This window comes from Agelaius tricolor, unplaced genomic scaffold (assembly GCF_023055355.1).
Source record: "Agelaius tricolor isolate 1412-34295 unplaced genomic scaffold, bAgeTri1.0.p SCAF_7, whole genome shotgun sequence".
Taxonomy (NCBI): Eukaryota; Metazoa; Chordata; class Aves; order Passeriformes; family Icteridae; genus Agelaius; species Agelaius tricolor.
The window spans coordinates 20,435,667-20,450,098 of NW_027269267.1; the positions used below are offsets into that span (position 1 = coordinate 20,435,667).

The 14,432-nt window shown below is 37.7% G+C and overlaps 1 protein-coding gene across 4 annotated transcripts in view; it reads left to right on the forward strand.

Annotated features, from left to right (window-relative positions):
- MID1 (midline 1) overlaps positions 1–14,432 on the forward strand; it is a 181,559-nt gene that overhangs the window by 149,847 nt on the left and 17,280 nt on the right. For all 4 annotated transcript variants that reach the window (XM_071430552.1, XM_071430551.1, XM_071430555.1 and 1 more), the window contains exon 7: positions 7,073–7,216. In XM_071430552.1, the coding sequence (XP_071286653.1) occupies positions 7,073–7,216 (144 nt within the window). The remainder of the gene's footprint in view (positions 1–7,072; positions 7,217–14,432) is intronic.

Sequence of the window (14,432 nt, forward strand, 5' to 3'; positions counted from 1 at the left end):
CGCAGCCCAGCCGCTTCCAAAACATTGCTGCATAAACCAAATACACTCTCCCTCTTAATCCTGAATATATTATCTCCAACAGCCCCAGAACACCCCAGGAAGCATTGGGTGCCTCAAACAACTGGAATGGATTTCCCACCTCCTCTCCTTGCATTCTTCACCACCAGAGTGTGAGGAAGTAGGTTTAAGAAATTATTAAAAGCCACTGCAGCAGAGTGCAGTGAAAGAACAGCTGGAGCTCAGCCTGGAGCAGGCCAGGGGGAGAGCAGGGACCAAGCCCTGTTTCCCAGGAGAGGGATGCTCCAGGTGCTACCCTCTCCCTTGGGGCTGCCTCCTTGCTGCAGCAGATTGCTGCCTGGCAGAGTTCCCATGAGCAATCAGAAGCTGCTCAAGCAATCAACATCACAGTCTCAGCAGTGAAAGATGTTTTCTCGTGTTGGTGACTCTGTGAATTTCCCCCATCACAGAGCTGGAGGATCTGGCTGTGTCTGGAGCTAGAGAGTGTGTGGTGTGCTCTGAGCCAGGCTGTGGGGTGGGATCTCCACACTGCACAGCCCCACCTCGCCTAACTGAGGTCTTTGGCCTGAGGAAGCCCACAGGATTAGACCCTCACTGAAAGCCTGAGTAATGTGTAGTCTCAGAGTGTACAATGACTCACAAAGAGAAACAAATTACTGTAATTTAGGGTGTTTTGATTTCAATGCCAGAATTAGAACAATTCATTCCAGCTCAATTGAAAACAGAAGAGATGTGGTAGGTTTTTATTTTGCAGCGTCTTTAAGCATCTGCTGTTAGCAGCAAGAATTTGCAATGAAAGGCACAAAGCACTGTTAGAAAAGCATTGGAAAATACTTCCTGGGTCCATTCACTTGTCCCAGTTTTCAGAGGATATACTTGTGTTAGTTCAGGAGAATGTGAGGGTGCAGCCTCCTCATTGCCAGCCACTCTCTTTTCCAAGCAGAGGACTCCAAGCAGAGGACTGGCTTCTGGCTTTTCTTCAGAGGAAAAGCTGAGAAAGTTAGGGTTGTTCAGCCTGCAGATGAGAGGGATCCAAGGAGACCTCATTGTGGTCTTTCAGCACTTAAAACATTTTAGTAGTGTCTGTTGAGAAAGGACATTGGGTAATAGATCTAAACCAAATGAAGGTAAATTCAGATTACATATAAGGAAAAAATCTTTAAAATTAAGGTTATGAGACATTGGGGCAGGTTGCCAGAGAGGCTGTATAGGTCCCATACCTGGAAACATTCAAGGTCAAGTTGGACAGAACTCTGAGCAACCTGTCCCTGTTCATCCTCTGAAGATTGAGGCAGATGACCTTTGAAGGTTCCTCCCAATCCAAAGTATTCTCTGATTCTGTGATTCTATAAATAGTGAATAGATTAATACTGGGAAGCACAAGATTGGGTGCATGCACAGGGCAGCAGCACTCTTGCCTGATGCAGCTGTGGGATTCTTGCCATATCTAAAAGAGGAATTTCATCTGAAAGAAATTTCTTTGTCACTGTGTGACAGATGAATACAATCAGTGTCTAACATATATTCAAGTAAATAAAACACAATAATAATGTGATAAGATCAATTTCAGCTTCTTATACCGTACCAGTGAAATGTTATGCTGTCTGTCTCTCTCTAAATCTGCAGGAATTTTGCCATCATATTCAGCCTTCACCCTAAATTTATAAAAATCCAAGGAAAAGAAGGATTAAAACAAAAAACTGACTCATTCACCCTAATCTAGCAATCGACCTCTAAAATAATCAGTCTCATCTTCCTTTATGATCAAAGAGAAATAACCATCTCATTTTGAGAACATATATTGAGGCACTTGACTCCATTCTGGAGTTGTCTACTTCTCCCATTTGTCTCCAAAGAGAGGATAGATGTACTTACTGAAATGCAGATAGCTATGGTTTAGATCTGTGAAGTTATATGAGGTTAATTCTGTCTAGCAGTCTGTTCCTGCATCCCTCAGGTCTTCTCCCCTTTGTACATCATATGTCAATATTATCAACTTAATTGCTGTGCACTGCAGAAAACGAAGGTTATATCTGTACCAAAATGAAGGGTTGTCTTGCTACAAAGATATTTTCTGTGATCCATCATGATGACTGTGTCATTTACATAGGTCCTTCTCTGCCTTTTTCCTAACTAATCCACAGTCTTTAAAAATTGCTCATAATGCAGTCTAAGGAAACTTGCATACGTATCAAGCATTTTAGCATGTTTTTTTTCCCTAACAAACTATTTTTATCCTTGATGCCCAGTGAAAAACAGTTCTAACTGGCCTTTCTTCACATTAATAAACAGCATATGGGCTGCAGTGGCAAAATGCAAAGCACATGTCCAAATGATCTGAGCATAAAATGCAACCTATGCAGACAGTTAAATACATTTATTTAAATATATGTAAATAAGTATACATGAGCTATAGGAATACATATATATATATTATATATATATATACACATACATATATATATGATCCCAAGAGTAAAATGCATTTGATTAGTCTCTACTGTTGTCCAGAAACTCCAGAGAAAGCTTTCTATTACTCCTTTCAGATTGGTGCATGGAATTTTCATATATCATAAACTGAATACTTTGTGACAGAGTGAATTAGGCTTTACTTTTATCACATTTCACAGTTAAGTAAAACAAAGACCATTTGTACATCCTAGCCATAGATCTATGCTGTGAATTAAGTGAAGAAGCCTACCTTATGACTGTCATCTGTACTGCTTCTGAACAAAATGTCAAAACCTAAATTTCAGCTTCATTATCTCTGCTGTCAGTTGCTTTTGAAACAATTGACCTTGGCTGTGTCCTGGAGATTTTTTTCTCCTTTGGTTCTTCCCAGTATAATATTTGTCAGATCTTCTTCAATCTCCATATCCCCAACCTTATCTTTCTTTCTTTCTTCCTAGGCTATTTCTTTACTGAAGAAATAAATTTAACTAGTTTGTGCTTATCATTTATGTAGATGTCTGCCCAAAGCTTCTGCTATCCAAATAAAATCTCTGATATCTTTTTGAAAGTTGCCAGCCAGACATTGAGATATCAAGCTCAGTATATTAAAACAATACTTTTAATCTTCATCTGCCTGTTTTATTCTCTCTATATATAGCCTTGATGTCTTTTGAAAGCATTCTTATCTTAACAGTTCCTCAAGCTCTTCATCTGGAAACCATCTTTCTCTAGACATGTATCTAGCTGGACCCAGGCAATATGCATGACTTGCAAACTCTCTGCACAATATTACTGTCAGAAGGACTTTTTTTGTCCATTGTGAATCAAAAATGCTTGGTTTATGTCCTAATACTTTGAAATCAATTGCAGGAGCATCCATTCTTTCACCTTGCAATTTGCCCTACTTCAGAAATCCTATCTGATAAGTTTTTTTCATCCATCACTTCACCTATGACTGCACAAAGAAATATGTATTGCCTAGCATATGCCAGCAATTTTTTCACACAGAAACAACTTTGTTCTGGAAACTCTTGACAACATGTCTTACTGCTTAACCCTTTCAGCACTGAAAGATCAAAGACCAGTTCCAGACAAGGCTTGTGCAATCTCTTCTCATTCTGTTGGCTTTGAGCAGTCCTGGTCTGCCCAAAGACTGGGTCGGGATGGTTTGTGTGTATGACCAACTCACACATGACAAGTTAATAATACTTAAAATTTGTATCCACATCTGATGGAACTGTGCTTTCCAATTCCTCCATGTTGATTCAGCCCAGTGTCATGATACAAGATGGAATCAGTAATGAATATCTAAAAGAGAGGTTCAGAGCAGCTCTGCAACTCCCTCACAGTCATACCAGCAATATGGATATTTCTAGCACAATTAACTCAAGCAGATTGCTTAGGTCTTCTTTTAGCTCTTGATACTCAGTATCAAAATCCATAAGGAATCTTTACAAAGTCAGTCACTTGCATGACAGCAGGGAGAGAGAAACTGAGCAAACAAAATTAATTTGAGGTTGTTTTAGTCAATCTCTGTGACCTTGTGCTGAGAGGATTTAAATAGTATCTCAATAGAAACCCAGGAGGCACTGCATTAATGCTGAAAATCACCAGGGAGAGGTGGCAGTGTCCCTAAAGTGTCCCTCAGGCGTGCAGACCTTGTGAGCCATCAGAGCAAAAGCCATGCAGATGATATGGAAATGAAGGTGCCTTAAACTAAAAGGGTTGAAAGGGAGTAGTTATGCTGGTGAGATCAGTTACTCCTGAGAGCAAATTTAAGGAACTGCATTTCTAATATTAGTGCCTTTCAGGCATTTTAGGTGTGGTTACTGACTTTTTAAGTGTGTTTACTCAGTTTTGAGCTAAAATGAAGCAAAACAGCCTTCAGCAATGATTTTTCTGTCTTGTGAGAGAGTGTTGATTCACAAAACTGGTGAATGAAAGTCTGAGTGTCTGAAGCAGTTTCCACTCCCAGATATGTGCTCTGATCCTCTGTGGAGAAGTGGATTGTGTCTTCCACTGCTGTGCTGGAAGCATGCTGGGCTTCCCCTCTGGAGCAGTGGTGAAGCACACCCGAGCCAGGGAGGGGAACCTGCTGGTGCAGCCTTGAGATCATTGAGGTCTTTGAGGAGGTGTCCCATGGCACAGAGCTCTGTAACAGTACTGGTGAATTCAATAATTCACCAAATCACACACTACCAAATGCATTACTGAATGAAGCTAACTGGCTGAGGTCAATCTCTTTAATTGCATTACAAATTTACACTCTCTAAAGGAGTACGTGCTGTGGAATGATGAATTTGGCAGTCGGACAGCTACATTATTTTGTCATAACAAAGCATCTGAATGTGGAATTGTCTGCCCTTCTGTAGGAGAAGCAGGTGTATTTGTTTTATTCTGAGTGGTTGATGAAATGAATGTTGCCCAAGAGCTGAATTCATGCAATATAGTCTCAGGTGAGTGTGGGTTAATCACAAGAGTCAGGGAAATCATGTCTTTCTTAGGTAAAATTTCTTTCAGACATTTTCATTACATGAAGGGCTGTAGATTTGCAGCTATAAGGCCAGGTGTGCACACAAAGAGCAAACTTAGGATGCCATTTTCAAAGAAGCTGAAGATGCTTAGGTGTTACTGAAATGCAATTTGCAATTAATTAAACCATCAGTAATTTTTGTTTTCCATAAATTAATATTTATTTTCTGTGTTGAAATAATAACAAGTACATTTCTCAAGTAAAATGTTTTGCTGTTAGGTGCAGGAGATGACAGAAGAAAACTTTAATTGAACACCATCAGACAAATAAAAATTGATCTACTTGTATATTTGTTATTAACACTTGTTCCAGTTTTTGTTTGGCCTTTGAAGGACAGGCAAAATATTGAAATGAAGCCCCAGCTAGGAATGAAAAAAAATAAATACCTCCAGTGATTGTTCTACAGGTTACATTTTTGGAACATAGCTGATATTACCATTAATCTTTTCAGAAAACTGGGGACCATTTTTCCCCCACATTTTGATTATATTTTTCTCACAGATAGCTATTCTTACTTGAGTTTATTTGTATTTCTTTTCATTAATACCCTTCTGTCCCAAGGGTTTTTCTGACAAGTTAAAATAAAAAAGCATTGGTAGGCTTCTGTGATTCAATATTTGGAGCATCACAAATCATGGTCCTATCATGAAACACATTTGAACTTTTCCTTAAGCCCCTTGGTTAAAAGAGGATGCTTGGGAACCTGTCCGCACTCTAATCCTTGGGAACATACATCAGTAAGCCAGAGACATGATCTATAAAAATTCTTGATGGAAAAAGATAGATGCTTCATAAAAACAGGATCTTGCAAAAGTAAAGGTGGAATCCCTTCAGAGGGACTTTTTTTGAGGCTATTATTTGTGGCTATTGGAGGCTAAAGAGCTGACAGAAAGAAAACTCAAAACCAAACCACAAACATTCATAGTTGCCTTCCTTTTTCTTTAATTCAGACATAATTTGGTTGTTTCAGCTTGAGTGCCCTCCTTCTTCACTCTGTGACAGCTGGAAGAAACACTATTAAAGCAAAAGGATTTGTGATTCTTCTTTTCATGATGTGGCTTGTAGGGAAGATGATTTGGAATGAAGCTCCCACTGAGACAAGCATGCAGGAACATCCCTCAGGAAGAGAGACTCATTTCTTTGTTATTTAAGTATTTATCAAAGTGTTTGGCTTTTTAAAGATTGCAAACAGGAAAATTAGACCCCAGTAATTTGCTTCAAGTTTCACTTTAAATAGGTCTTTAGAACAATCTCATGTGCTAATTATGGGAAAAAGATTGTATATCTTGCTACACAAAGATTTTGCCTGTTGATTATAAAAACAGAGAGACAGAGGGCTCCTGGGTGACTATTTCCTTGTAATATTCATATGGTCATTATGTTATGATAAGAACTCTTTTTTTAATGCTGCAAAATATGAATTTTCTAACCAGCAGAAATTATATGTATCTACATTAGAAAGGATAGCTAGGAGATCAATAAAAATTGAGAGAGGAGAAAATTGGGCATGAAAGTATGAGTGTTGGCAGCTTCCCCAAAATTGTATATTTAAAATACCTGTTGCCAATAAATGACAGATCATAGTGCAGCCTAGAGCAGGGCCAGGAAGGATGGACCACAACAATACCACTTATGGCAATCTCTGGTAAGATAGGCTGGGCAAACACTGCTTTCAAATCAACAGTGAAGTGTTGACCCTCCCTCTTGATATGCTTCAATGAAATTTTGATAAATTTGGTGAAATGATCAGAACCATCTTAGAAAAATAACTTGCCATTGTATCCATCTAATGTGACACAGATACATCACTTGCTCTATGGCATCTGGAACTAAAGCTACTTTAATACAAAATATTTTCAAAATCTGGAGTTCCTAGGTGTTTATGTTGTTATTAAGAATTCCTTCCTAACAGTTAATTGATAATCAAAGTTAGTACTGGAATTAGCGAAAAGCTGTTGAAAATTCTGTTAGATGACACCTCTACAATCTCATACACATCAACTACATCCCCTAACCTCAGGGGAGAGGGGAGCACTTCCCTGACTGTGCCTGCTGTGTTGTATCTCACAGCTCCCAACCCTCCCACCATTCGAGAAGAGCTCTGTACAGCCTCCTATGATACCATCACTGTGCACTGGACATCAGATGATGAGTTCTGTGTGGTTTCCTATGAGCTGCAGTACACCATCTTCACTGGACAAGCCAACGTTGTTAGTGAGTATAAACCTTCTCTTTTCTCATTGTTCCCTCATGGTTTCTGTGAAACCCAAATGTCTTTAAAGATAAATACACTCCTATGTCAAGTACAAAAGGAAAAAATTATTTTCTAGAAAGATTTAAAGCCAAAATTTTCAATCCAAACCAATAATGATTTTAAAAGGCATCCCAAGTCCCTTTTTGCAGATGTAGCAAGTTCAAAGATCTCAGTTCCATTCTCTGCACTAGTCAGGCAGTGTGCACATGGGAGCCTGTGTTGAACTGGTCATTAGTTAGAACTGCAGCCCCATTGTCATTTATATAAACTTGACATCTGGACCTTTGTCTGAAATACAGATTAAGTCCTTCCGTCTGATTTTTATTGTCTTCAAGGCTACAAAGCATAGATCTCACTGAACTACAGGCTGAGTCAGAAAACATCCAGTGGAACAACAATTTATAAGTTAACTTGGTTTTATTTAAAATGAGATTAACAAACATTGTATATTTTGTATTATAGCACATTTTTTATGAGTACACTCAATGTTTTGAGTCTGTGACTTTCTTTAATGGCTGAATTTACTTAATTAGATTTTTGATTGCTTTATTGTTAAATAACTTCTCCTCACTGAAAAAAATATATTGTCTAATCTTTGGGCAGGAAGTCAACTTTTCTGGATTCAGTGTTCTGGAATCATTGGGGTCTTTGACTATGAATTTGGAGAAGTCATTCAACTTCTTCCTGGTCACTGTATATTTAATGGGCATACCACTAGCTGACACAGCCTTGTTTTATTAAACAAGGAATCTGAAATAAACCAAATCAATCAAAATGTGGAGTTTGTTGAAGTCAACACATATTTAGATAGGGAACTCATCACCACAGGGGGTTGGTGTGTTTTGAGTTCAAGAGATGCCTGGACAGATCATGCAAGAAAAATACACTGAGAGCAATGAAGTGCAATGAAGTTGCTCTGGAGTTGCCAGAGCTGTTAGCTGTTGATGCCTGGGAGAGCAAGGTGAGAAATGATCAGTGTGTGCTTTCCCTGTTCCTTGAAACCTTTGTACACCCTCATCTTTCCCCAGCATCAAATACCCTGGCCACGCACTGAGCTAGATAGGCTTAGTTGTGACTCAGGGCAGAAATGTTGTTCTTCTTGCAAAACATTTTTATAAGAAGAAAATTTGTTGAGATACTTTGATGAAAGTCAGTGCTGTGGGCATGTTTACATGCTTTATGTCAGTGGAAAAATGGTATGGTCTATGCCAAGTTTGAGTACTGAGCCAAACTCTCCCACTGACTCCTCTGTTACTGTGTGCACCTCATCCTCTCCATCACTGAGCAGGAGTTTATTTTCCAAGCCATCTGAAAGGACATGTGAGGATTCATGTGCTGGCATCTTAATACCTTTTTTAAGTAGCATACTGTGAATGTATTACAGTGTTCAGGACTGACTGAGAAAAAGAAGATGGATTATTGAAAATTTGATGAATGTTTTGTCAAAACCTCCATTTAGTGTTTCCCTTAAGAGTCTGATTTTGAAGAACACACTGCAAAATTTAAGGCTGTTGGAAAGCCCAAATAAACTTCAACACATGCTTCTACATCTGAGCAAGCTGGATAATGAAAAAGTCTAATAGTAATTTTTCAAAAATTGAAGCAAGGTAGATAAGGATGGAAAACGTTATCAGATAAATCACTGCCAAGCAGAGATGACAATGATAAGCTGGTGTTGCTTGTTTTCCAGTCCATTTTTATCTATGGCTTTATGCTGTGCAAGTCAATTCAATAATTGACTTGCACATTATGTATGAACATGGCAGAAGCAAAAGGTGTGCCATTTCCACAGCCTTGGGATGTGGGATTTTACTCCTTGCTTACTAGTGAATAAATAACAAGGTATTTCTATTTTAGGCTGTAGTGTAGGTTTCCCATGTGGAGGTGAAAGCTTTGATCTGAAAAACATATATAAATAAGTCTGCTTTCAGGGATGCATTATAATTTTCAAGCATGGCATGAGGTGCTCAGTATGCAGTCTCAACTTTCATATTATCATTTCGCAAAAATAGTTAATTAAAACTTTGAAGAGTAAACAAATCAACACTGTAAGAAACTTAATTACAAAATGCTCTGAAGACCTTAAATGAAAATAAAAAGAAATGAAAGAATGGTTCTTCCTTTTTTTGGTGATATTTTTTGGTTTTATTTTGTTTTGTTTGGATTTTTGTTTTGAGTTTTTTTTAACAGAGCTAATTCTTATGCAAATATCCTGGTTTAATTGAAAGCTATAATGTTAACGCACATTAAATACGTGCATGTGTAAGTATACGTGAAAGGCCTTTCTAAATGTTGTAAAGCCTTTTTTTAAATACCATTATTTAATATAGACTTGAACCCCTCCAATGGTGATCTTCCTGCCAACATGCTACAAATCTGCCTGGGTTTCTAAAATATGAGATTCTCCCAGACCATTCCAAATTACACTGGTATTGGAGATTTACCCACTAACATCACAGAATCACAGGACCACTTAGGTTGGAAAAGACCTCTAAGATCATTGAGTCCATCCATTAACTTAACACTGCCAAGTCCACCACTAAAACATGGCCCTAAATGTGACATCCACATAACTTTTGAATCTCTCCAGGAATGGTGACACCACCACTTCCCTGGGCAGTCTGTTCCAATGCTTGACCAGCCTTTCCATGAAGAAATTTTTCCTAATATCCAGTCTAAACCTCCCCTGGTACATCCTGAGACCATTTCTTCTTTCCCTGTCAATCCCATCCTCAGAACACTGCTTGGATGATTATTCATTTTGTTACAGTCTATACTTGATCCTGCAGAAGGATTTAACATCACACCTGTTACAAATGGCTTTTCAAGGCTGTTCTTAGAATATCACAGTGTACCTTGCTAGTGCTGTTGAACATAGAGAGCTGCTCTCACTGTAAGTGGCATTAACAGGTGTTGCACTGCAGCCTTCAAGTTTTGATGAACTGGAGATAGGTATGTGTTTTGGGGTTTTTTAATCCTGTTTTAGACTTTGGGTTAGCAAAAATTTCCTCGTATTTATGGCATACGCATGCTGTTGCACATAACTGTATTTTTATTTCTCTGTCACATCCCAGAAATTCCCAATGGTATTGTGAGTTGCATATAGCAGATAATGTAAACAGGCTCATAGATTGACTTCAGTTCTGTGGGTTTTTAGCTATGAATTAGTCACCAGGGAGTAGCTCAAGTAGTGCATTAAACCCACAAGCTTTTTCCCTGGAGACAGTAGGAATCACTTTGCATACATACCCACCTACCGTGCTAATGGAGGCTGTTATTTTGGAATCTGTTTCTTAAACCACATAGCCAGCCTGACTGCACTTTCCACTCACAGTACATTTCCCCCACCAGAGGCATATATCATCCCAAGATTGCTAAGAATTCAGTAACAAAAACAAGCAATGCTATGTTTTTTTAGTATACTTTCTATCCAACATAATCAACTATATTCTTTTTTATTAACTGAAAAATTGGAAAGTTAACATTTGATGGCCAAGGTCCAAATAGAGTATTTCATTTGAATTCTATTTCATACAGGAAAGATTATTTCCAAATGTGGCCAAACTTCTTGGCTATTGAATGCTTGGCAGACCTGCTCTGTGCATAAGAGCTATACAGAACTCTAGATTAAGTAGGCTTTTACTAAAGCAGTTGTCCTCAGAGTTATACCATTTGTACATTTGCATTTCTGAGAGGCAGCTAATCACCTGCAATCTGAATATGGTAAAAGCTTTTAAAATTACTTTGTCATGAGCTAACTAACATGCATTATAATTTCATTACCCCATTTCAATAGATTTTGAAGTATTCATTGAGTATGCCCTTTTTTAACATCATGGATTTGTTAAAGTGTGTTTCAGGATGGTTCAAATTTTTCTCTAGCTCTGACGCAAGATTCTTCAGGAAAAATACATCTCTCCCTTCTTGATGAAGAGCATCAAATCGTTCTCTCTTACCTTGTACAAGAAATCGGGGATAATTAGTTATATAGTCTAATTTCTAAAAAAATCACTCTGTGAAGGATACAGTGTACTACTGTCAGAACCTTTTCACTGTTACAGGACTTCTTTCCTTTGAGAGAGGATAAAAGTTTTTGGAAGGACCTAAGACAATTAGGAGCCCAAGGTTTAATGAAAAATAGTGAATTTATGATTCACCAAATCATTTTTTAATATTCTAGACTTTGCCTCTTTCTGGAAGTTTTATTTTAATAAAAATAAAATTTAATAAGATTCCTTACAGTCTTCAGATTTCTACAAGAGATTTTAGTGAGCATTTTTAATGGCACAAAAGCAAATTTGGGATAAATCAGGAAAACTTCTGCATCTTTAAAATTATAAAAAGACTGTATTTCTTAAAAAAAAAAAATCAATGTGTTTTTCAGAAATCCTGCACATATTTTTTTTTCAAATGGGAATGAATAATGGGGGTGGAGAGCTATTTGTTACTTTCACCTACCTTATTTTCATTTCCAATTTGAATTGGTAATAATTTATTTAAATAAAACATTTTACAATAATTAAAATACTCAAGAGATTAAACAACCTTTCCATGACTTTTGTGCTCCCTTCCCAGTTTTCAAGAAAATATATTTTATTAAAATCTATCAGTGTAAATTTTAGGAGGATTTACACCTTGGGATTTTTCCCATCTGTTTTTTAAAGTGCATCAACAGCCAACACCAGGGAAATAGCTTTACAAATTATTACCTCTAGACTCTGAGAAACTTGTTTTGAAAACTCACACATCCTGTATGGACATCACTGTGCTCACTGCACCGTTCCAGGATGTAATTTAAATTCTCTGCATTTTTGTAGGCTACAGTTCTAAAATACATTGTTTTACCATCTGCATAACCCTGTAAAAAGCCCTGGGTTTTTGAAACAAGAAACCTGAATGCAGCCTGGATTAGGAGTGGATACAATGGGAGACCCTTGGCTCCTGCTGTTGCACCAGTGAGGAGATGTGTACTTTCCACTTCACCTGCTGCCACCGGCAGGGAACTGAGAGGGCAAACACTTCCCCTGGATGCCAGTGTGATCAGACTGCTTGTTCATTTCCCTGAACTTCCTTAATCATATTCTTTTGTATTTAGAGAAGAAAGGCTGTCCTGACAGGGCATAACTGGAGACAAATTCCTTTGATGCAATGACAAATTATTCTTTCATAAGTAAATGCTTAACTTGGCTGACACAAGTAACTATTCTCCCTTTTGAAGGAGTTTGGACTTGTAGTTTGGCATCATCAGTACTTCATTCCCAGGATTTTTGAATCAAAGTACAATTTAAAGCCTGTTATCAAAGAGCTTACAGTAAGAAAGCACCAGAACATATCGTTGAGCCCTTTGGTGCATAGGCAAGAGCTGAGCTTTTTAAGACAACAAGGTTTGTCAAGTAAAATAACCAAGTCAGTCACTGCACATCCAGCATTTATTGCAAATCAGTAGTTTGGGATGCCTAAGAGTGGAAGGACAAAGAAAAGAAACGTAAGATGTGTTCTGTCATCAAAGAGATAGAGCTTTCCTCTAGAACATGAGTCAGGTCATGGCCACATTTGGAATTAATCTTTACTGTATGAAATAGAATTCAAATTAAATACTCTATTTGGACCTTGGCCATCAAATGTTAACTTTCCAATGGCTCTCTCTATTGACTGTGCAGGTTTAGGGTGGGTAAGGCCTTCAGTGATTCTTTGGTATGTATAAATCCACATACCCAGGAGGAGGGCATGAACTCAAGAGGAGACTCATAGCAATGCAACAGTTCCTTTACTGTTCTTTATATACTTATTTGGACCAAAGTTTTATACTTTGTTAAGGAGCAATTAGCCTCTGGAGGGTATTGTAAAAAGTGTAATGGAAGTCTTAAAAAATGTGCCCATTAGAGAGTTGTAGTGAATAATACAAAACTAGTTTCTAGATGAGTTACCAAAACTCTAGGCATTTCTATGTCTGCATAATGGTCAGTTTATGTATGGCTTATACCTACTACAGAACTTGCTTTCAAAGTGTGGTTGTGGTTGGAGAAGACACTTCTAGGCCCACTGTCTGTATCCATCCTGTTTATTGTCATTTGTTATTTGGTATCCTATCAGAGGCATTTTAGTTAAAGACTCCCTGATCATATTACATTTCTTTTAAATGCAGTGCTTATTTTTGTTTTAACATACTTTAATTTATTTTGCAATAGCACCAGTAAGGGCTAGTCTCAATGCAAAATCAATGTGGTAGTTCAGGTACAGGAGCATGCAATTAATATCTGTGGCAAAGTGGGAAAAGATGAGATTTCCTCTGAGTAGTCAGTGAAATATTTTATGTCAGGAAGCTGCTTCCTTTATTTTCTTTCTTCCTCATAGGAAACCCATTCACACACAGCCTAAAAAAATAACTATAATTTGGTGTGTAGGGCTCAGTGAGAGAAGACATGGACGGATGTTGCTTTAAGCAGTTCACTACAAGTGCTGGGGTTACCATGGGGTATAAAGTGGGTTCTTTCTCTTCATGACAAAGGCAGATAATTGTTCTATGCAATCATATATATATAAAAATTATCTACAGATGAGTGGCTCATCTCACATCATTTTAGATACCTGAAATTTGAGACCTCATCTATGCTACTCACTGATTTCTGCCTTTCCTCAGAGCACAGAAAAATAGGTTAGGCATTGTAGCTCTTCATTAAGTGTCAAGATAGTATAAATCTAACCTGAAACTGTCCACAGTTACCCATTTGCACAGCAGGATGAATCTCTGTTCTGCCTGCCTCTCAAAAATGCTTTGTACTGCAAGAGAATTTTGAGACACAAACATCATAATACTCAGATTGAAATTTGGAATTTAAATTCTATTTCTAATGGTCATTTATTATGAAAAGCACATATCACATTAGGAAGGAATCTCACAGTATGCCCATTAATTGTCTATGAGTCTGCAAACCTGTATTACAGATCTGTTTCTTTCAAGTTTTGTAACCAGTAGCCTTTAAATTTTATTTTACATAAACTTTTGATATTGTCTGATATACAGAGCTGAATTACTACTGAGTTCTAAAAGATTGTCTTCATGAGTGGCTTCATTAAAAGCTGAAAGCTGTCTGGAAATAACAACAGCTTCCATAATGTGTTCTGTGCCCAGTAAACACAGAGGCCAAGAACTCTGTCAGTCTTTCTCTGTTACAT